Raw genomic sequence first — 24,422 nt, forward strand, 5'->3', positions numbered from 1 at the left:
GCTAAATTATTTGCTTTTGGAAAGAGAAGGAATAAAAAGTTCTGAGATTAGTTGTACATCTCCTCAATTATACTTGATCTTGGAGTAATTAGCAGGACACATATTCTTTAAGTCAAAAGTTATATTTCAGAAAACAACTGCTTCCCAGTCTCTCACCCCTGTGCAAGCCGCTTCTTCATATAAACAGCCTTAGCTGAGCAGCCAACAGAGCACATTCATTCATGGTTTCATCTTCTGTTTTCCCCAATGTTGTAAGTATTGACTTCTCATGTCAATACAGGCACATGACTTTGATGATATGAACCTCAAACTGTAGAGGAAAACAGAAAGGAAGATGTATATATTTACAACACACTGGTCAATGTAGCTTTATTTTAATCCACTAACATGTTTATTTCTCACTTTTTTCTGCAATAGAGTATGTGTGGTTTCTGCAATAAAAGTGCCACATTTTAGGTATATCAAGTCAGAACATATAAGTAGAAAGTGATCTTAATCTGGAATACAGAAAAGTGTCAAGTAAAAGGATTCTGTCAGAAAGAGAGAAACTTACCGAAAAGGTAGGTCCCTTATCCCTCTGGCCATTATTTCTTTAAATCCTGGAATTTTTAAATGGGCACTGTTCTCATTCTTTGTTTGCGACCTTTTTCAAAAGGACAGGCATTTTCTTATCTTTTTCTTCCTGGAGTCAAGTTAATTTAATTTACTGATCATATCAAAGGCCTAATTGCTATGTACCTGTCTTTCACTGGATTAGTTTAGCTGGGTGTAAGAGACTGTTAAGTAAAGATAATATAATGATTCGTGTGAACACAACAGGTACAAACAAAGTTGTTAACAGTATTATATACCTTGCATTGCTTATCCTGTCTGATAAGCAAGCTCAATAACATTTAGCTTTGGCACAAAATGTAGCTTCATCAAGAGCGCGACTCTTTGGACCAATTTTTAGATGTAATGAAAGTAAAAAAGAAGGCTCCTGATTCAGAAATTGGTTTTGCCCAGGGTTCCATTACCTCTCAATCATCTGCCCTCCACGTGCCTTGTGAAGAAGTCAGTGTTTTATGCAGGAGCTACTGGAAATTATGATGTGGTCTAGTATGAGGAACTAAAACATGTCTATTGTGTAGAACTGGAATTTATGCTAGTTTATCATAGGTTGTGGTGTTATGTGAAGTAGTTTAGTTTATGCAGGAGAGACAGGGATGTTCAAGAGAAGTATGATGGATGGAAGAGGTGGACATTCAGCTGTTGTCTGCTGAGTAGCCATTTGTTTGCATGAATCAGCACCCTCATAAAAATCCCTGTTCCTGTTAAGTATCAGGTAAGATCTGTGGAAAAAGATCTGTACTTTGAGCCTAAATTACAGCATCCATATACCACTGAATTAGGCCAGCAGAACTAATTAATTAGTCATAGAGTCAAAGTCATTTAGACTGAAAGAAACCTTTCTCTGTAAGGGATCTGGTCTGATCCACCATTCAGAGTAGGTCTGTCAGGTTACTCAGGTCATCCAATCAAGCTTTGAGTATTTCTAAGGGTGGAGGTTCCTCAGGGTAGAGATACCTGTGGCTACTTACCCTCAGTAGGAGTAATTTTATTTTCTCTTAATATTTTACCAGAATTTCCTTTGTAGCTGTTTGTGGTCACTCCATCTCCTGCTTTCACTCTGTATCTTCAAGGAGAGTCCAGCTTCATCTTCCCAAGACCCCCCAAGAGGTATTTGTAGACAGCAACTCCCCCAGCATTCTCCAGGCTAAACAAACTCAGTTCTTGTAGGCTTCTCCTCATAAGTCATGTACTTCAGATTTTAATCACTCAGAGTAAATAAACATTTTATCTAAACTTGTATATCAAACATTCTAAAGTGTTCTGCTCTTGAAATTCAAGTTCTAGACATATAGCAAACTTATCTTTGTGTTCAGGAGACAGAAGAGCCAAAACAAATTACAAGATCTATCCTAGATGCTTGTAAATTGGCAGGATAACCTAATATTTAAAGTGTCTGAATTAATTGCTGTGATCCTTAGATAAATTAACAAAGATGTATTTGTAGGCTTATATGTGGTATTATTGCAGAGATGAACAAGGAGCAACATTATTTTCTTCTGTCTGGTCTTTAAAAATACTTGGAGCTTTCTTTGGAATCTTTTTTAATTTTTTAAGGTTTGGAAACTACACCTAAAAGTCAGAAGCAATTAATGACTTTCATTTATTAAATTTCGCCAACAGGAAAGCCAGTGGTTATTTGACCATAGTCTGTCAGTTTGTACACTGGGATGAGACTTAGATCAGAGAACTGTGAAATCAACATATAAAGTTCTGTAGTTAGAAGACAAACATATCAATTAAAGCTAAAATAATATGCATCATTTTAGCATGATGGCAATTTACAGTCAAAACAACTTACCTTCTTGTAATAATAATTAAGGAATTTATCACTATGTGAAGCCATTAAATTATGATTGTGTGTCTTTCTAAGATATGTTCTCCAGCCCGGTCAGAAATTATAGGTTAGGGATTACTGGGTAAAGTATTGTGAAAGCTCAAAGTAAATTGTCAGAGTCATTACTTCAGTTTTTAAATCCGTGGATGTATAAAGCAGAACCAGAGTGATGTGCTACAAAGTTAGTCCCGAACGGCTGCCTGGACTGGAATAAACACCTCACTTCTATGTCAGATGCTGCCATCCTCTCAATTTTTCAAATTTCTAATCACCTGCATTAATTATTACAACATCTGTGCCAAAAGATGGCAGGAGGAAAATATGGTTTGTTTGGGTTTTGTTTTGGTTTTTTTTCTTATATATATATATACATATATATATATATATATATATATATAAATTAGACTGTCTTCTTTTGATATTTCAGCTTGGGTTGTATCTCATATTGCAATTAACTCATTTTTTTAAAGGCAATTTCTGACCACTAAGCATAATGAAAATGAAACTCAAATAATCTAGGTGGATTAGAGTTTCTAATAACTTCTGGGTCCTTTGAACTTACATTATATTTCTTGAATCTACTGTGATTGAAAGTCTACAAAACAAATAAAATCCAATAAAACATTATGCATATAACTTCAGAAGAGAACAGTGTTCCAAATCTAGGAAATAATTTGACTCTCGCCTTTTGGCTACCCGTGGAGGTAGAGAAACATTTAGATCACCCATGGAAAGCTCTTAGGACAATTATGAACTAAAATCTCTGCACTTCATCTTTCTGTGATGTTCCTAGTCAGAAAAGCATTAGGTTTCAATTTTCCATGATTTCCTCTAAAAAGCCCTCTCTTCCTCACTGGGACTCCTCCTGCTTTGCAGGACTGGGCTCTTTACCCTGGAGCTATTCCGCCGCTTCTGGAGTAGCATACCATGTGCATCCCTTAGCTTCCTTACACAACAGGTTGCAGTAAATCTTCAATTTAATATCCTAAACCCTTTTTTTTATGAGGCATAGATATAAGCTTTCCTTCAGTAAGTGATCCTTCCTCAGCTTTCCAAAAGCACAACCTAACTTGAAAGCCTAAAATAAATTGCATATACGTTCTATAGAAATCCTCTAAACAAATAAAACAGAGAGCCATTTTATAGCAGTAATAATTTCTTACTTGCAAGTGTTTCAGAAGACTCCCACAGCAGCAGGTGTTAAGGAAGCATCCATCTGTTCTTGTTGCTCTGCACAGAAGTATATTGAATAGATAAGAGCTTCTAAATGTTCAGGGTTGTCATTAAAATGGGTTAGCTGTGATCGTCACTTAAGGCATTCCTGATATTGAAATTAAAATGAAGACCATCTCTGGTTCTGTTGCAATTTGAGAATGCGATCAATGGTTCCCTGAAGAAACATCCTGTCAACTGGGTACTTTTTAAATTATCTTCTGAAAAGCACTTCAGTATTCCTGCAACTGAACTGGAAATGCTGTATCAGCAACATTACCGTTCTCTGAAAATATGGATCAAACCCCAGCTGTTGCAGATATGTTAATTGATGAATTAAGTTAAGGGATCTGAAGCCTTTATACTGCACTTGAAACTTATGTTTCTATTTAAATATTGAAGGCTTTTCAGCTTTCTCCTCCAATGTGAAAAATTACTTGAGTCACTTCTAAGGCAGGCTTCAGAGTCTATAAACGTGAATGCTACAGTATAAAGACCAGAGGACTGGAGCTTCACCAATGCAGCAGTGAAATCAGCATGAGAAAGGGGAGATAGCACACAAGCTGTGAAAAACAACACATCATTTTTTTCAGAGGTGAGACAGAAAATATATAGGGCAATAGTATGAATGAAACTACAAAACAGTTATAAACTTCTACACACTCTGAGGTGTTCTTATACCTTAGGTATTTATATTTAAGCTACTATGTAGTCTTATATTCAGATCAGAAAATGGATGCAAGGAGTGTGAAAGTGTTAAGAATGAAAACTGCCTCTTTGCTCTTTTAGCATTGTACCCCACTCAACAGGAGGAAGCAAAGGAAGGTTTTTGCATGTAGTATATATAACACTTACAATACCTTTATAATTAAAGCTAAAATAATACCAAGTGAGGTATTAAGGCTTTGTATTAGTTTGTGATTTGCAAAGTCTGGTAGCTTCCATCTAAGAAAATGCTAGCACTACCTTGTTTGCCAAAGTCCGATGTGTTCATTATGTTTTCATATTCTGTATTCCTATGATACTTTCTCCTCTCATGAAGGGACTTCACTTCCAGTCCTATGGAACACTTTGCTATTTGTATGTGAATAACTTGGTCTGGATACCTGGTAGCCAAATATTCTCATACCATGATGGAGCAGTTCTGATATTGCCAACCACAACTGTTTACAGATGAATCTATCAGCAAAACTTCAGGATCTCAGTTTTGAAACCATCAGTTAAAAAAATAATAATACAGAGCTTTGCATTTCCCAAAGAATACTCTCAAATAAGCAAAAGCAGGTCAGCCTCCAGTTGGTATGGGATCTTTCCAGATTTAGAGTCCAGCCTTAAATGCAGTTATAAACATAAACCTCAGATTGGAATTTTGCGGTTTATGGAATACTTGATTTTTTTTCCTTGGTTGTTGACTTTACTGAGAGTCTTAGATCTACAGAAATGTGAGTAAACTGGTTTTGGGTTTTTTTTTCTTCAGAAAATAATTTTTAGCAATTTTTTTGTTGATAAGTGGTAAAATTTTGAGAACAACATTGTTACTCAGGAAAAAAACCACCAACAAACAAAAAAATAACCCACCCTACCATGATCTGGACAACAGAGCATGCAATATACTAATTTGTTTGATAGAAAGTTATAGATTGTGTGCTAGGGTTGTTTTGGCACTGGGCATTTTGCTAAGCCACCTGCCAGGTTAAGCCACTCTAATCATGTAACCATGGTAATACTGCTGGCGTCAGCGTGAAAGACTGATTTGTGCAGCCAGTAAGGACTGGGCACCTTAATGCATTAACTGGAGCTGTTAGGAAATGTTTGGAAATAAATATGTAAAATAGGTATAAAAGGTTCTTTTAGATTGTTTAGTGTTTTGCTTCAGGCAATATTTGTTAACAGCAGGCCACCCTATTTATCGGGCTAAGTGAGCGTGGTTGTGAGCACTGAAATAGATAAAAAACTGCTAGTAAATAACTGTTAGTTGATTCTGCTCTGTTGCTTTGCTTCTCGTGCTTTGACGAGAAAGAACTGTTCCATTTTTAGCAGTAAGTGTTAGCTCATGCTTGTGTTCTGTTAAAATAAACCTGTAACTTACAGCAGTAATTGCAGAAAATCTGAAAATAAGACAAACCCAACAAAATTTGGAAGTTTTAATTAGGCTCTATAGAAATGGCCAGTGAGTTGGTCCAAGTGTTGATATCATATATTATACCTCTTCTTCCTATCCCTCTGTTGTTTTTCAAATGTTTTTCCCAGACACACATTTCCTGTCCCTCTCACATTTGCCTTTCATATGCCCCTCAGTTATGTGTTTTCCTCACACCTTTAATTTGCAGCTACACTGCTCCTCAAGTAATGGGTTTGTTTTTTTCCAGAGAGGCAATGATCTGATGATATACTGTCGCCAGCATCAGTACTGACTTAATTAATTTCTACCCCTGTGTCAACACAAGCAGTGTGGACTGTAATGTGAATCAGACCAGAAAAGAGATCCACTTTAAAGTAAAAACCTCAGTACTTCTTCTTTCCAACTTCCCTTTTTTCAGCCAGGTGCCCAATTCACACAATAGCCCCACAAGCATAAGTATATGTAAATATAATCAAAGAAATGCCTTGGTGAATTTTATAGAGGGTGGAACAGAGTACTGTTTATTTCTGAATTTGTGGCCAGATGAGGGAAAAAGATAAACTTATAAAATCTGTATTTACCCTCCAAACCAAAAAGCTATTTGCATGAGAAGAAAAAAGGGAGTCCTTAATGACCTCTCTGTATGTTTTTATGTTGTGTCTACTTTGGTTTGCTTACTAGCAACATTACTTGACATATTACTTTCATGGTAAGAGATTATTTTCATTTGTCACATCTTATTTTAGTGGTCTGAATTCCAGTTGACACAGATAGCCCAAATTGCTGCACTATGCCGTGGCCCAGTTATTGCCAACTTTTCTTTATTCTCTCAATTTTCTTTGGTCTTCCTCCAGAACTTTTTCTTTAGCTCTCTCATTCCTCTCTTTTTCCTGTTTTTGGTCATTTGTCATGGTGAGTGCCAATTCTCAGCGGTTCACTAATTTGCCAAACAGCACTGTGCTTTCTAGAGTGCGTTTGTGTCCCCCGGACTGTCAACTGTTGGATTCTGTATAGAATAGTTGCTGCATTAGCACATATATTTGCTTCTGTGCCGAACCAGGATTTTTGCAGGCTGTGGAAAAAATGAACTTATGATTTCATACTGAAATAAAGGAATTAAAACTTTTAAACAACTGTTGCAACAGGAGCCCACTTGCAAATGTGGGGTTATGCACCTTTTTCAGTCTCTGAAGCTCTTCCTTTTGCTTTTATGCCCTGTTGCTGTGTGGACTCCATTTGAACTGTCTTAGGCAGTCAGGATAAATATCCAAGCCAAGGAAGTTCCAAGTGTATACTTGCAAATAATGAGAAGTTGCTCAGGGCTCTAGCATTTCTGTTTCTTTTCATTCTTTACATTTGAGAACAGCAGAATTTAACCTAGAAGCTAGCTGAAATATACTTGGAAAAAGAATATGTTGCTTTCAATAACTTGAAATATCTAAGGCTGCTTTAAGTAATTCCCTTCATTATTCTGTAGTTACTCAGAAAATAGGGCCCAATTCTCTCTTGAAAAATTAAAAACCTACTATGAAGATCAGATGATTCTTTCACATTCTTTTGGTTTATTGTGTTTTGCTAACAGGCAGGAAAGAAGGAGCACAGAGAGCAGAATAATAACTAAAATCAACAGAGACAGAAGAGATACATAAATAAAAGCAGACTCAGAAGAGAAAGGAATCATTCATAAGTGAAGGTCAGCAAACAGTATGCCCTGTTATTGCACTTGATTGTTAGAAGTGTTGATTTTGATGCTTCCTGAAAGTTAAGAAATTTAATTATTTTTCCAAACTGCACTGCTTTGGGTCTGCAGACTACAGGGAAAGAGCAGTTGTAGGCAAAAGCTGCCACATCTGAATTTTTCACTGCCAGGAAATAGCACAGAAGCATTCTTGCCTGTTTAGTGTGTATTAAATCATGGATAGAAAGTCAACTGCTTATCTGGAGTCTGGCATAGATTTCCAATAACTCGCTTTTCCTCAAGCACAAACATACAACAACACTTGAGGAAAACCACACAGCGAATCTTTTATAATCCAAAAGTAATCTTGTTAGATTTCCATGAGGAAACAGTAATTATTTATTCAGTCATTTTCTGTCACCTTGCAATTAAGTCAAGCGCTGACACAGATTGCCAGATCATTTATGCCCCAAACTGTTCAACAGAGATGATGTCTTCTGGTACTGAGGATTAAAAAAATGAAAACTTTATGGCTTTTAATAGTAATAATAGCAAACCCAGTATACAGAGTTACTACATAGCCATGTATATTGCTGTGTAATAGGTAGTCACTGTTTTGCTTCACAGTTGTGCTCCCCAAGCTAATCTATGTTTATAGTTAAGGTCATATTCTGTTTGTGTACTATGCAGGATGATGGTATTTATGTCATGGTATTTTGACAAGTCAGTCTACAGGCTTCCATCACCTTATTGTTTTGGCTATTGCTATCCTACTCTAGAGAATTTGGCCTAGTTTTAACAGGGATGTCCATGTGGCTGGATAGGCAACCATAACATATTCCATCCATGTAAAATCCCTGTAGGTATTTTACATCACGCTGAAAGTTGACACTGTGTGAGGTGTCTTCTTGTGTGACACTTACTCCACAAGGTCTTTAGCACATATGTGAAGGCCCTAAAAGTGCTTTCCCTCACTCGTCTGCCCATATATATAGCACAATTTCAACAGGCAGTCCTTCATGAGCAGTTCTGCCCAGCAGTGTTCATTAGTATCGACCTTTATTTCACTGAGACCAGTTATGACAAATTCAACTTGAAAGTCAGGAGAAGTATGAGAGAAGAAGTCTGTAGAGAGGACCAGGCATTCCCTACCTGGTCTCCTTCTATCTGAGGGCAGTGTTGCTGTCTTGTGACAGCAAGTCACTGAGTGACTGTATGCCTGGCAGCTGGCCTTTAGTAGAGTCTCCACTGTTACTGAGTTTTGTTTAGTTGCATCATATGTATCTGTTTCAGACACCAAGTGACTGCCAAGTAACATACCATATTCATAGCTCAGGGATAGGAGCTCTCAGAAAGCAGCAAGCATGGGTGGTCCCACAAGGGAAGGAAACCAGGAGCCAAGGGCAATAGCAAGGCAGGTAGGGCAATGATCTCACTAGGTGGGCACAATGCCACAGTATCTGAGCAGGTACCATGCTAGTGAGCAGTGTCAGCCAGCATTCAAGACTACAAGACATGTCTGCAGTGATGAAGCAGGTGCAAGGTCAAGCCAGCAAGTCAAATCAGTGGTTCAGGATCAGCAAGGCACATGGACAGGCACAGGCATACCTAAGGCAAGTCTCAAGGATAGAGGCCTGAGTTCAATGCAGTTCCCAAGCAAAGAGCAGGAGGCCCCCGAGAGGCTTCCCATAGCTCCCTCTCACACAGCTCTGTCCCCAGCAGCCTGATCCAAGGCTACAGCTGCACAATATCAGAGCTGCAATGGAGCACGGACAGCCAAACCCCAAGGCAGGGGGAAGAGGCTGCAGAGCCTCTCAGAGCCCTGACAGCAGCATGCTTATTTCCAGATTTCCATCCAGTCCAGAAGGTATCAGTCTCTTAAAAGTAATCTTGTTAGAGGCAAGAGACAGCTGTTCAGGGCTGGAATGTTTACTGCAGCCCGGTAAAGTCTGCAAAGCCATATGTTGTTTGATCCTCTGCTCCCTGGCTGTTTACCAATTCAGTGTCCAGAGGACCAGTAGTTTGAGTTGTGCCAGAATTGCTGACAAACACAAGCCCTTCTGCTGGCCCATGAGGGAAGACAGAAGCGCCATAATTATATGAGATTACATTCTGCAGTACTTAGTGATCCATCGTACCCTTGTGATCATCACAGTGTTCATCTGCACTTTCAGGTCTGAACTGCTGCCATTTTGATAAGCAGCCTTGCACAGACCTGGCAACAGTATCATTGTGCCATATATGAATGTCCCCATCCTGACAACCACTGTGTCTCAGTGAGTGCACTGATGCTGGTTTTTTGACTGACATGATGCCAGTGTACACCTTTAAGATCATGGTGGCCTGTCATACTCTTAGTGATTTGCAGGAGAAAGTGGGGAGTGTGGTCAAACTGGAGGGCTCGAGATGCATCAGTTAGAGTAGCCTGACAAAAATGTTAGCCTTGGCCTTAGCAGAAATTATCTGTCCTTGCAACACCACTTTAACTACAATCTGTGGCCTATAGGTGGTAGTATTATGTCAGAGACTTCATAGTCCTTTACAATTTCCAGGCTTGAAAATGTGCCTCCTGTCTGTCTCTTTCCTTCATGCTGCTCCTTTTCAAGCCTCTTTCCTTCTCCCCCAATGAAAAAAACCCATTACTTCTGTAATTTTCCCTTCTTCTCTTTACTATATGAAAAGCCAATTCCTTCTCCAGCTGCCATAACAGATAACAGCCACTTGATTGCCATGAGACCCAACAGGCCAGGCCTGGTCCCTGCCACGAGCAACCATCAGAGTGAAATGCTTGTAGTAACCAGCTGTCTTTGCTCTTTGTCTACAATTTAGGGAAGTTCATGACAGAAGAAGGATGAGAAGAAAGACTGAGTGCTGACTGCTGTCCTCCCCCTTCAGATAAAACATTCACAATATTTTGGCTGAAATACAACAATACATGTAGTAAAGGCGATCCTTCTGACTGCAGTCAAATCAGTTTAGGACCCAGCCCATCATGGGACGCTGAGAGAGCCACTTTTATTGAAACCCCAGTGCAGTCCTAGAAATACAGTGACCAGAAGGGAAGGCTCTTTACCTTCAGTGCCCAGTTACTTTCAGCTACAGATCCAGGCTAAGGATCACCTGCTTTTGCATTCGATAAAACAACCTCTTACCTTCAGATAATGTAATGGAAAAAGATGAAAATAAAAATTAAGACCAAAACAGCATTTCTGGCATTGTGGGGACCTCTTGTTGAATCTGGTGTGCAGGGTCTCCATCCCACTGTTGTTGGTTTCAGCACATCATGTTGGGGTGAATGATGCCATAACTCACAACGAGCATTGCAGTTTTCTGCTCTTGCCCTTTGCTGGCAGGTGCGGTCAACAGTTTCAGCTCCCTGGTTTTGAGTTCACTGCTGAACCAAGAGGATTGGGCCTGGAATTGGCAAGAGATAAAGGCAACAAGGCTGAATCAATCCACAGGTTGTAAGCCTGTAAGGTTGCTTCAAAAACTGGGTTTTGCTGTCTTGCCCTGTGTGCTAGTTCTGCCTGTTCTCTGTCTCACCAGTGCCCTAAGAGGGGTGCTTGAGTAGACCAAACCTTTCAAGTACTTACAATTACAGAGCATCGTGAAATAACCTCTTTGCCATAGATCAAGTTGTCCCACGTCACATGGGCAGTAGTCCAGAAGAACTGCATTTTAGGCAATTTGGACAGAGGGAGTCCATGTGAATTTTGTGAACAGTGATGCACTGACTCATCTTGAGTAACATTTGTCAGAGAAAGCTATAGAAGCACTGAGCCCCTTACAAGTGTGTGGGAGTTTAGGCTGGTGCCTGTATAGCCCAAGGTACTCTGATGCTCTTTAGCTTCAGAAATGCCATTTATTCTAAAGGTGATTGATATAGAGAATATGCTCTAAGAGTGTTTTATTGTGAATAGTTGGCACAGAGGCCCTTATCCCTCCAATTTGTGGTTCTCTGACTGGCTGGCAGGCATTGTACCACTTTCTGTTTTACCGTGCTAATTGTTCACCTTCCTGCAGCACAGCTGACAGCTGCTAGAAACAGCCAAGATCAGGTTGTGCCCTCCGTGGGCAGAGAAACACTCATGGGGACCTCTCATGTACAAAAGGATGTACATGTGTGTGTATATATATATATACACACATCTCAGCTTGCATATAATGAATTTGTTAGAACAGATGGCTGCAGACCTCTAAGGACAGCACCTATGTTTTTTTATAGATGGTAGTCTGTCCTGTGAAGTACAACAGCTAGCCATTTGCTGGCATAAATTGCTGGTATAATTGCCTGGTGATTTCAATGAAGATTTAAGTAAGCAAAAGCCTCCATGTCTTAAACTAACATGAGGTAATGTATAAAGTCTGTAATTCTCATCATCTTCTCCTAGGTCATACTCCATCCATTGCTAATTGGCTCTCTGGGCACCCCATTTTGACTTACAATAATGTTTACAACCTTTCCTTGATAATTTATTGTGCAGATAGGTCAGACTACAAATGCAAGCTGCTTTTACTCCCATTTCTTTTGCATAATAAGTGCCTGAACTGGAACTACACTCTCACCTACCTGTTAGTGCTTTCCCATGTCAGTATCTGCTACTGTTAAGTGTGGAAAAAGGGCGTGACTTGGCCACTAATATTTCAGTGTGACTCTTCTGCTTAACTTCAGGGTATGCCTCGTGACTCATTTAGGAGTTTCCTCGGTACATACATAAGTAGGTCTATTTCAAGGCTCTTACGTTAGCTAGTTGTCCTAGATATTATTCCTTTGGAAACTCATATTCACCCACAGCCTTGTCATGATTTGGGACCGCACAACCTCTGAAAATCCAAACACATGGTATGGTTACTCACACCATAAAGTATATAGAAGGTTGGGTTGGCTCACTTTACCAAACTCTGAGTAGATGGCTCTGGTGATTGCTCTCTATGAACTGACATCAAAATGCAGTGTTGCGCTTTCCCAATTAATAATGCTCCCTCTGTTAATTTATTTTTTAATGACCACCATGACAATTAAAACTTCCCTGATTGCAATATTGTTTTGACATTTTGCTAGCAGAGATCATGTATCTCAGTCTTTTATTTTAAGTTGAATTTTTTATTTTTTTTTTTATTTTAGGGCTAGAGTACACCTTTCTGTTAAGGCTCCTGATCAGGAAAGCTTCAGGGGTGTGTGTAATGTTAGACATTGTTCAGTTGAGTCTGAATAATACGGGTTTTGTTTCCTTCTTCTTTGTCAAGCTTTTTATAACTATCAACTTAAAGATATATGTCTCTTTAAAATAGCAGCCATACAGGACACAATATGCACTGGTGACAAAATCTTTGTCCCAGAGTATATAGATACAAAAGTGAATACCAGGAATGAGCAGCCCAGAGTGTTGTATGTAAAAATCCTGAGTGCCTTGTACTCAGTATAGCAAAGCGAGGTTTTCAGATGGATAAAAAAAAATTCGCCCTACCAATGTGCAAGCTTTGACTTGAAGATGCTGCATGAAAATTGAAACATCTCAAGGGTGAGAATGACCCATGAAGAAAACTCCATCTTTAACAGACAAACCCCATAAGCACAGGCTTTCACATAGAATCATTAAGGTTGGAAAAGACCACTAAGATTGAGTCCCACCATTACCTTAGCACTGACAAGTCCAGCACTAAAGCATGTCCCTAAACACCACATCTATACGAGGTGGAATTTTTGAATGATTCCAGGGACAGTGATTCCACCACTTCCCTTGGCAGCCTGTTCCAATGCTTCATCCTTTCTGAAAAGAAATTTTTCCTCGTATCCAATCTCAACCTCCTCTGGCACAACTTGAGGCCATTTCTTCTTGTCCTGTCACTTGGGAGAAGAGACCGATCCCCATCCCGCTACATCCTCCCTCCAGGGAGTTGTGGGGAGCTATAAGGTCTCCCCTGGGCCTCCTCCAAGCTGAACAATCCCAGCTCCCCCAGCCGCTCCTCACCTTTCTGAAGGCTAAAAACCGCTCCTAACCCGCAACACCCGTCTGCAGGGCAGGGGGAAAAGTCCTTTTCAACATGACGCTACTATTTAACAGTATTATTTATAGAAGAAAAGCGCCTAAAATAAACCCTTCCCACTGCCACCACCCCTGCCCGGGCCTGAGGCCGCGGGGCCGACCCCGCCCCTGCCTCGCTGCCCTCACTGCTGCCCTTCTCCGCCACGGCGGCAGCAGCTTCCCGGCAGGCAGCACAGCGCCCGCCGCCGGTCGCGGGCTTTGTTCGTCTCTGCCTGCGTCGCCCCCGCCCCTTCCTCCCTCCTTCCTCCCCTCCGCGCCCGTTCCTCCTTCCCTCCCTTCCTCCCTCACTTCCCGGCCTGGCCCGGCCCGAGCGCCCGAAGCGGCCCGAAGGAGCGAGCAGGCCCCGCGTCCCTCCTGCTCCGGGCGAGAGCCGGGGGGCCCTGCGGCGCCGCCGGCCCCAGCGCTGCGGTGAGCGGCGCCATGGCCGACGGGGCGCGGGCGGCGCTCTCCGAGTCGGGCTGGTAAGTGCGGCCGAGCTGGGCCGCGCCGCCGAGCGCGCCCTCGGGGTGACTGCGAGCGGTGGCCCGGGGGGCCCTTGTGTTTGAGGCTCCGGCTCGGAGCCCCTGGAGGCGGCTGCGGGGAGGGGTCTATGTTTCCCCCGGCGCGCTCGGGGCCCGGCGAGGGCTCGCTCTGGGAGCAGCTCCCGGGCCCTCCCGGCCGCCCTGCGGGCAGGGCCGACAGCCCGAGCAGGGGCCAGCCCAGACCCTTCCCGGGGTCGGCGGCGGCCTGCCCGCTCCTGCCTGCCCCGGGCCTGCTCTGCTGGAAGCCCGGCGCTTGACCATAGTGCTGTTGTTCATTACACTGTACACCTTTTCAGCAAGGAGGGGAAGATGAAAGTGGTGAAACTAATGTAGGGTAAATGAGGCATACGTGAGGCTTGACCTCGGGTAGTTGTGTTTTCTACTCGGCCCTAATCGTTGGGCACACAAGATCCATTTTGAACAGCGTTTTGACGAGTTGTGCTTTTTAGATACATGCTGCAAACTGTTATCTGCTAGCCTAGAGGGGATTTTGCACTGTAGGAATTTGTTTTGTTGGGTTTTTGCATGTTTGTTTACTTGCTTCTTAGTTGTCACTTTGACTTTTTTCTTTACTTCCTTGGAAGTCTTTGACCAAAACAAAAGTTAATGCTAACTGCACCAAAGCACAGAGTGACAGACTTTGGATGTAATGAAGAAAAACTGCTCACACAAAGCAGGGTTATTGCCAGTGGTATTCTGAAGATGTTCCTATTGTGCTGTTTGTGGGTCTCCTGGATTGCGGTTTCATGTATGGCTAAGATGTAAAAAATTAAAGCAGATGTCATATGATTTAGAATAAAAGAAGAATAGTTCATGTGGAAGGGATCTACAACATTTAGTCCAATTGTTTGACTGCTTTAGGGCTGACTAAATCTTTATGTTATTAAGGGCATTGTCCAAATACCTTTTAAACACTTAAAAGGCTCGGGGCACCGACCATCTCTCTAAGAAACCTGTTCCAGTGTTTGATCACACTCTTGTTAAAGAAATGCTTCCTAATATTCAGTTTGAACCTTCCCTGACACAACTTTGAACCATCCCTGTCTGTCCTATCACTGAATATTAGGAAGAGGAGATCAGCACCTACCTGTCCACTTCCTCTTCTCAGGAAGCTGTAGAGAGCAATGAGATCACGCCTCAGCCTCCTTTTCTCCAAACTAGACAAACCCAAAGTCTTCAGCTGCTCCTCAAAGCACCTGGCAGCAGCTTTGTTGCCCTCCTCTGGACATATTCAAGGACTTTCACATAGTTTTCCAGTGGTGTACACATTACTCCAGATGAAGCCACACCAATGCTGAATACAGTGGGATAATCACCTCCTTTAACCAGCTGGTGTGGCTGTGTTTTTTATCCCAACTTTTACTGTGCTACTTTGTGATAATACTGACAGTGTCTTTAAGTCTGCTTCGTGGATAAGTGTTTCAGCTTTCAAAAATACTGTTGTAAGTGGTTCCAGAGTACACAATCCTGTGATTCCTGGCTATCACTGAATTGAAAGAATCAGTTATTTCTGCTACTTTTCATAACATTATCTTATTTAATGGGAATTTTTGACTGTTAACTTGAAGCTAACCCCTCTCCGCTTCTGTACTTACTCCTCTCTGAAAAGGCAGAAGTCTTCCATAGAAGTGGTTTTTATTTTCATAGTTTTCTTTCTTTCTGTTGCCTCTTCAAAATTTTATTGCACAGTTTTCAGCTCTTAGTTGTTTTACTGTCTTTTCAGTTGAATGAGTGCCATTGGTAAAGGGTTTTGAGGTTTTGGCAGTACAAATATGAGGTGCCTCTGAAACAATCTGTTACTCTGCAGTGTTTGCCCTCCCTCCTTGGGGGCTTATACTCCTGAATGGCCATAAAGACTTGTTATTCTTGGAGTACTGCAGTGTGAGCCAGAGGCTGCATGGTGATCGGGTGAGTAATGGGCTGATTATCAGGTCCACTGGAATTATGCCTTGACCTTCTGCGCTGAGAAGGGTAGTATGCAAGAGGGGTGAATTAATGCATGTACTTTTGAGGAATGTGAGGTGGAGTGGAAAATAAATAATGATTCAAAAATCTAGTTTAGTTAAATGTTTGTACTCTTTAAAAATATAGTAACCTAGACATCCGTGCTTCCAACTGTTTTGCTGTTGCTCTTACGTTTATGACTTTTCTCGTATTATTAGATCTTAAAGTTATTTAACACCTGTATGAGTAAGCCTTCGGTGATATTTAATGTAGTGTGTTTCTGACTATGCTTGACTACACTGGTGGTTAAATCGTGTTTTGTACCAAATTGTTTGTTACTGGTGCTGTCACCTGGTGTCAGGATGATATGTTTTCTAGTACAAAACCAAAACTGAGTTTATATATTAAAATCTATCTCCACTTAAGCTACAGAAGCCCTGCATGGTACTTCAGGTAAATAAAACGTTCTTGCTTAGTTGCAAATCTGGTAGCTTGTAAGATACTGCCTGTACTTATGGATTTTACTTTACTTTCTTAAATCTTTCAAGGTAAGAAGAGTTAATGTAGACACTTGTTTATGTCAATTTCTGCGACTAGTGTTTACATTTTATGATTCTGAAGTAAAAATAAAGGTGTTTTTCAAGTAAACCAGTAACATCGTGTAGTTACTATAGAGTAGTAACTATATATTTACTTTTCCCCCTCAGCTAGGTATTGTAAGAGTCACCTGTTACAAATTCACAGACAATTTTATAATGTTTGGCTTCAGTGTATCAATTACATTTTTGTCAGCTTCTGAAAGGTGAAGTAACCCTACCTAGTAAATGTAATAGTGGTAGCTAAAGCTGAGAGCCTTTTTTTTTTTTTGTGATGTTTCTTGAAAATCTGTAAAAGACCCTTGTAGTTTGTATGCAGAACTGTAGTTTTTCTGAAGATGTGACCTTGCAGCTCTCTTTAAAAACGTGCATTTTTTGATGCTAGTTCTTTTAGTTATGCACTACTACACTGTACCTTGGAATGAGATATTGACTCCAACTTTAGGGGAGAGGTAAGGTGTGTTTGTATTACATGTCAATGGAAAAAGATATTCACTCCTGGAACAGAAGTTCTGTATTAACTTTTGATTTAATTATCAAACACTTATGAGGAGGAAGGCTAAGGGGCAGAATTACCTTTTTTAATTGTTATAGTTACATTCATGAATTCTGGAATGAATTTTCCAGTGATCCCATTAAAATATAGACCTTAATGGAACATAAGTTAGTGAATGCAGTTTTATTTCTAGAAATGACATTCAGAAAGACTGCAGAATACATCCTCTTATGTAAACAATGAGTTGAAAAAGCACTTCTTGCTGGCTTGCAACAGAGTTTTTTGTTAGCTTTTTTTTGGATGTCTCCTGGGTGGCATTTCACAAAAGAACATGACAAGCCAAGACCTCTTTGTTGTTCCCAGATCTTTGCAGAACTTGTGAATTTATTACATAGAAATGACAGTATATTGTCAAAAATAAACAATATGCCATGTCCTACAGCAGGTTTAGCCTGTGGTTCCACAGATCTCGGATCTGGTGACTGCTGTGGGAAAGCAAGATGTGCAAACTGTGTAACTAAAGAATTTCTTAGTACAACTAAATGTACATGCAAGTTCCTTGTCAAGCAGTACAGATTTTTTTATTGCAGTGTATGGTGCCATAAAAATTAGTAACTATGGCAAAAACTTTCCATATTTTGAAGATTATGTAAACAACATTGTGACTAGGAAAAGTTATTTCCAGAGATGAAGAGGAAATGGAATTGTACTGGTTGTTTGGAAACAAAAGAATACTGCTTAATAATCCACAAGAAAACCCTTCTATCAATGTCAGTGTGGTTTTCTGTACTTTGTAAGTGAAAAATACATAGTTGATGTACAGCAAACTTTTAAACTGAGTTTTTGATATTTCAGCAAGTAATGTGCTGTGTACTGGGTAACATTAGATTTAAGATTGGTCTGTTCAAATATGTTCTCCCGTAGGAGTAATCATCTGGTATGATCTAAGCTTTAAAGCAAAAGTAGGTGTATGCCTGGAAACACAGGGAAGTGCTCACAGAGGTGAATCTATCACCTCTTCCTAAGCGTATGGCAGGCATTTGGCAAAGTAGTCAGTTCCAGGATCCTGCAAGATGGATCTGCTCTTCCCTCGTGTTCTGTTGAAATGACTTTGGAAATCTCAGCTGAAATTGGTCCCTGCAAGGCAGGATACAAGATTTTCCTTAGATGTAGGCGTAACATGGTGGGTTTGAGATTCTTGACACTTTTTTGTGATGCACTTTATTTTGTTAAGTTTGGTTGGTACCATGAAATCTCAAAGTGCCAGCACAAAACAAAATGCCACATAGTTGCATTTTTTGTTTGTTCAGGTGTATCCCTTACTGGCTGGTCTGATCTGTTTGCATTCCTCCTGGATCACAAATAGTGGGTAGTAAGAACCTGAATTATTTGTCATTTTCACTCTGGAGGAGCAGGAAAGGTCCAGCATTTTACATTGTGTTAAGGGAAACAAACCCAAGAAACTAATACAGATCCTACTTCTTTTTTCTTCTTTTCAAAGAAGATGCTACGTGTTTGAAAAATAGCTGTTACCAGATGGAATTGTCATAACTTTTACAAGAAACAAATTGAGGGTTGTAATTAATTGTAATTGAAAATATGCAAAGAAGGATAGCTGAAATAAGGAGATGGATGGATGTAGGGGACTGACATGTTTGAAACACCTCAGTTTGCAGAAGAGAAAACTTAGTGAAGTTCATGTAATTTACAGGCAGTACATATAATGAAAGTAGAACTTTTACTCACCAAATCCTGCATGATTGTTGCTCACTGAACGCTGCAACTCTAGAATTGGAAAGCACTTAACCGAAGTTAGTAGCAGACTGGTTTAAAAGTGGGTAAAATTGTTGACCGGGGACCTCAACCAGAGCTGATTTGCCAAGGTTAAATGGTTATCCTATGGATTACTATGGTTGGTTAAAGATGAGAAACTAGATAGATAAATGATTGCTTCATTTTGGAACAATGTTAGTGGTAGATTTCTGCTGGGGTTTAGGGGTTCATTGTATTAAAAAAAAATTCTTAAGGAATGACAGTGTTGTGACACCATAGCAGTTTGTTGATCTATGGGGATTGGTAAAATCTGAACCGATTGGGTTCACTGTGTCCAGTGCTTTCACATAGAAATGTCGTTCAGCTCTGGTGAATGCCAAATGATGCTCATGCAGGGGAAAATAATGCAGACCTATCCACACAGTGTTGAGCTCTAAATTTGCTCATGTTACTTACTCAGAGAAGGGCAGTGGTCAGACAGCTGTTGGGAATTGTTCACAAAGAATTAAATAATTGTTAGGTGATTATGTGTATCAGTGGTGTGTCCAAATCATTAACAGTGTGCATTAATGTAATCACCCCAGCACAGCAAAGGTTTCATAGACAGTGAAAAAGTGGATAAGAGGTGTGGAAGATCTCTGTGTTGGGAAGATGAAGATATTTAGTGTGAAAAAGAGAACAATAAGGTGAGAGGTGATAGAGGTCTTATAGAATCTGTAGATCACACAGAAATGATGAATAGAAAGCAGCAGTAGCTGTTCTTCTTGGGACAAAAATTAGGCTACGTAGCAAACTAAACTTGCTACCCAATGAAAATTAAAGTAGCTTGTCAAGCAATGTGTAATTAAATTGTGGAACTTAATTGCCCCGTGATATTGTGGAGCAGAAAAAATAGAAGTGGGTTAAAATTGTAGTTAGGCGAAGTCAGACAGGGATAGGTACACTGAATACTGAACTCTACAGTGGAGCTGGACTATCAGCTGTAAAATGGCTGAAGGCTAGGAATTATTCCAGACACTTACTTCTAGATATTTGTGGTGTTTTACATTTTTTACCTGAATAATCTGCTTCTGGTCACCCTTGAAAAAAGGGAAGACCTGTGTTGCATAGACCTAGACTGCATAAGTAAAAGCACCATTTATGTTCTTATTTTTATGTTGTTAGGTAAGTGTCTTCACATTGTTGTTCTGCTGAAGAAAGGATTTTCACCCTTACTGGGAGATGAGGGAAGAGGGAGTGAGAATTTGGAGAGAAATGAACCGGACTGTTGAAAACAGGACAGAGGGAAAAGACAAACCAAGTGTGACAGTCTCCAATGAGCTCAGTCTCAGCTGTGATTTGCACTACCTTACTGCAACTCACCCTCCCAGTTTTCATTAGTTGCTGGGCAAGACTCTCCTTCCAGCATCTTATGTGAGATCTCAAATCGATTTATGCATCATCTTTGGGAACACAGACTTCACTTGCTGGTTTCTCTGCTGGGAAGCTGAAGCAGTAGTGTAAGCTGTCCTTGATTTATAGAATTGTTGCAGTTTAGAGTGAACTTGTTGCTACTGTGAAATCTTTACTGAATAAAAGAAAAGAGAGGAAAAAAGCTTACTCTACTTGCAACACATCAAAAGCTGAAAGTCCTTTACATTGTTACGGACCTTTTTTAACACCCACCTTTTCAGTGGCCTTACTTGTCTCGGTATAGTGTGTCTGATTCTTTCCAATCAATGATTTCTGTGGGAATGTGTAGGTTTTCCATAGCTAGTCTCCTTTTTGGAGTCCTTGGAATTTTGAATGTGATTGAGTCTTGTTTCAGAACTTATTTACTTAACCATGTGATTCTTAGGCTTTGCTGTCCTTTTGGGATGCAAATACTTTATTAGGACAAGTGTCACTTAATGGGTTTGACTCAGTGACATAGTAGTTTCCTTCCATCTCTTTTTGTGTCAGTGCTCTTTGACGAACTTGTATTGAACAGGGCACATTATCTTTGATGTCTGCTGAGTTTCACGGTATTTTCTATCAGTTTGTCTGTTGTTAAAATAATTGATATCAACACTTAAACAAGATGATTGAATGGAGCTTATTACATAATTATGATTGACTGTTTTGGGCTGATTTACCTCTTCCCTCACAGAAATTTTGTTTCTCAGTGTAGCATAAGCAAGGCTTGTAAAACGTGATTTTGATAAGGATTTGAAGGCAGGATAGAATAGTGGCATGCTTGATTATTATTTACCTTTTCCAGTAAACCCAAATGAACTTCCCAATGGAAGAGTGAATTCATAAAAGCAGCAATGTATTTAGGAAGTCTGTATTTTTTGGTGGTCAGTATCTCTTACAATTTGAGAAAAAGTAGGTTGTTTTAAACTTGTGTGTTCCTGGTAATTTAAATTACTAGCCAGAAAGCCTATGCCTTCTAGACAGTGGAAATTTGAGGCATTTTGAGTAGATGATGCATCTAGATGAACCAGCTCTCAGGAGAAAGCCCTTTGCAAAGATTTTGCATTCTGAAACCATGTCATGAGACTCTTGAGACAGATTCTACATTTTCTACAATTTCTGTGTGCTCACACTCCCCAGACCCTGAGTCCTTGAGCAGCAAGCTGGTGGGAGGGTAACTGGTGATTTTGGAGTGAGGTACTGTTATCATTCATACTGATAACAGAGTGATATTCAGAAGGTTTCTCTATGTGCATATTTCATGTCTTACTGCTGAATAAAATACGGTTTCATGTAAATAATACATGTAGGAGTATGTAGAAGTATGAAGCTGTCCTGAAGTTTTACTTAACTATAGTTACACTTAGAAATGCTGGATATTAAATATCCTATATACTGGTTATTTTTTTAGAGTTTGCTTATTTTGTGATTGTAATAACAATATAATTAACATAAATTTAAGGCTGATTCTCCGAGCTGTGCATATTGTTCATATTTTCGGGAGCAGTGCATTTTCTACTTCTTTAGAGCAAAAGGAGCATATTTATTTCCAGTAAGTCTAATAGAGCTGACAGGCAAAATGAAAGACTTTCTGGAAGATGAGTGGTATGTGAATGTTTCTAATCACTTTTTATGTACTTAATGTAATGCATAGTCACGAGGTGTCAGAATTTAGGAAGACTGGACAGCTCTAGGACTGATGTACAACCTTAGAGCTTCTTTGCACATTTAAAGAAGAAGAAAGTTACTGGTTTAAATAATCTTTGTAACATTGGTAAGTAACTGAAGCACAACGGGCATTCTTGTGTTGATTTCATTTTGAGTCCTTCGCTTTGGGAAATGTAGCATAGGTTTTGAAAATGGGAGTGATGGCGTTAACTGACGGCAAGCAAAGACTTCCTGTGAGTTGGAGAACAGAACGCTGAACTCACTTCTTTGTCAGGAAGTGCTCTCTGGGGACTGTGGTCAAGGCTGGCTTTTTCTTTTGTGTTGTTTGTCTCATAGTGCTCCAGGAATGTCTAGGAGTTTATAGTGCTGTGTCATATCTGAAAAAGAGCTGTTGAAGAAAGCCAGAGGAGAAAAAGCCATGTGTGTTCAGGCAGCTTCAAGATACTCTCAGTGGTGTGGCAGCTGTGCCTTTGGCACAGCCCCAGACTTAGAATATTTGTGTTCAATTTAACACTTTAGGGTGGCTGCCAGCATTTTCTTGGGAAAGTGTGAGTGAGAAATAGTGTTCACAGCTTGTATCTGAGAAAAAAAAAACAAACTGAATTTTGTTAGTTGAACAAAGGAAACCCTTCTCATTGTTGTGACTTTTGTATGTCAAATTGCTGTGGACTGTTGGCCTGTTATGAATCATGGAGTAGCAAATCTTCTCAAGGAGCAAAGCATGCAAGAGCTCTTGTCCAGCAATTTCTGACTGCAGGGGCTGTTTCTACCATCTGCTGTATTACAGCTGTACTGCATGCTGGAAGCTTATCTTATCAAAGTTGAGAGTTAGTGAGGTTATCTTGGGCACATCTCTGTGTGTTACCTGGAAAAGTTTGACATTTTTACATCGCAGCTTTTACTGCTAGATAACAGTGCGTGTATGCTATCACTAAATCTCTTCTGTTAGGGAGTTGTTAGGGACTCATGTTAACTTGTTTTTTTTCAATCTGCTGAAGTTTCAGTCTGTTATATTCTTCTAATGTTGCAAAATACAGTATGTTGTGATCTCAATGTTTAAATACAGCAGTAAAGCATGGGTTAAAACTGTAAACTATCCAGTACCCTTACCAAGGGTATTAATAATATTGATCTCCTATTTAATGAGGATATGAAATCACTGAGCTCTGATGTTGGTGGCAGTATACTGAATGGGTAAAATACATTTTTCAATAGTTAGATCACCTTGTTCTGTGGTATTGTGTGTTAGAATGATAGAAATAGAAATTACCGTGTGTGGAAGCACATTTACACTTACTTCTTTTGGTTGATGTTGCCATAATTACTGTTAGGGTCACTGTACACTGGGAGTGTGGGAGACTTTAGAAGGCATCAGGGCAGTTCAGTTTACTTGCAGCTTCCAAGTACATACTTTTTTTACTTCCGTAACTGTGATCCTGCATCTAAGGCAGTTGTAAATAAAAAGTAGAGGTGAATTCTAAATGACTTTTTTGGATTGTAATATTAATGAAGCATTACACTTTTCAGATTCTTGAAACACCTTCTTGTTTACAGTTGAAAGTACTGGCAAGTGTGAAATTTTCCATTATTTGGAGGAGAGTGTGAGGGGGGACAACATCAGTGAAGGAGCTGAAGAGAAGGTGGGTGATTTTCAAGGATCTAGTTCTGATTGTGCAGAGTAGTGATTTCTGAATGGGGCATACTTAGTGTTGAAGTAATGAGCTGCTAAGGAATGCTGAGGATCCTTATGTAAAAATATGATTCATCAAGCTGCTTTTCATTGAAAACAGAATGTATAATGAGCATAGTCATGATTCTTGGTTTTAAAAACTTATTCAAAGTTGTGTTTTTAAATTCAAATGTAAGGTATAATACACAGATAGACATCAGTGTAGCACACATGTAGATATTGATAGATTTGAGAATGGCAGTTCAGCTAGTGTAAGAACCAGCTCAGAGTTCTGCCTTTTGGGAAGTACTTGCCAAATACCACTGCAGCTTTTCACTTGAGTGCTATCTGCACTTTTTGATACAAAATAATATCAGATTTGGTTTTTTGCAACTGTGAAAATCTAAGGAAGTGAAGGAAGTGGATGCATCATTGTTTATACTAATATTTTAAACTAAGCAGGTTTGGGTTTGCTTAATAATTAAATCATCCTTGAATATGTTGCATATAATGCTTTCAATCAATTTTTGTGTCATTAAATAATAAGTAACAATTTTTGGTTATTAATTTTTTTCTTAATGGCTGATGAAATCTCTCACTGTGAAATTGGTCAGAAATATTTCTTGCGTACATTTCAGAATTTTATTTCGAAGAATTGTCTAGAATGGAGAGAGTCGCTGTGGAATAAACTTATGAGGAAACAGGAACTTGAACTTGTTTTTAGGCTTGAGGTGTTGAGTTTTGTTAATCCACCAAGTTTTCAGTCTTGGTCATAACTATTGATGCTCATTATGACCTTGGATGCTTAGGCAAAAA

At 39.8% G+C, this 24,422-nt stretch overlaps 1 protein-coding gene and 1 long non-coding RNA gene across 4 annotated transcripts in view; one reads left to right on the plus strand and one right to left on the minus strand.

Annotated features, from left to right (window-relative positions):
- The window catches only part of LOC113950469, a 62,270-nt gene extending 51,395 nt beyond the window's left edge, over positions 1-10,875 (minus strand). The window contains exons 1-3 of one of the 2 annotated variants that reach the window (XR_003528745.1): positions 10,611-10,875; positions 3,610-3,676; positions 107-310 (exon numbers count right to left, since the gene is read on the minus strand). This is a non-coding gene — a long non-coding RNA (uncharacterized LOC113950469). Of the gene's footprint in view, positions 1-106; positions 311-3,609; positions 3,677-10,610 lie in introns of those variants that run through there. The other variant, XR_003528742.1, reaches the window with a different exon arrangement.
- Positions 10,876-13,884: 3,009 nt separating this feature from the next.
- The window catches only part of TDRD3 (tudor domain containing 3), a 98,737-nt gene continuing 88,199 nt past the window's right edge, over positions 13,885-24,422 (plus strand). For both annotated transcript variants that reach the window (XR_003528740.1, XM_027650330.1), the window contains exon 1: positions 13,885-13,966. Coding sequence is in view for 1 of the 2 variants with exons in the window: in XM_027650330.1 (XP_027506131.1) it covers positions 13,926-13,966 (41 nt within the window). In the remaining variant the exon portion in view is untranslated. The remainder of the gene's footprint in view (positions 13,967-24,422) is intronic.

This window comes from Corapipo altera, unplaced genomic scaffold (assembly GCF_003945725.1).
Source record: "Corapipo altera isolate COAL_440 unplaced genomic scaffold, ASM394572v1 0, whole genome shotgun sequence".
NCBI lineage: Eukaryota > Metazoa > Chordata > Aves > Passeriformes > Pipridae > Corapipo > Corapipo altera.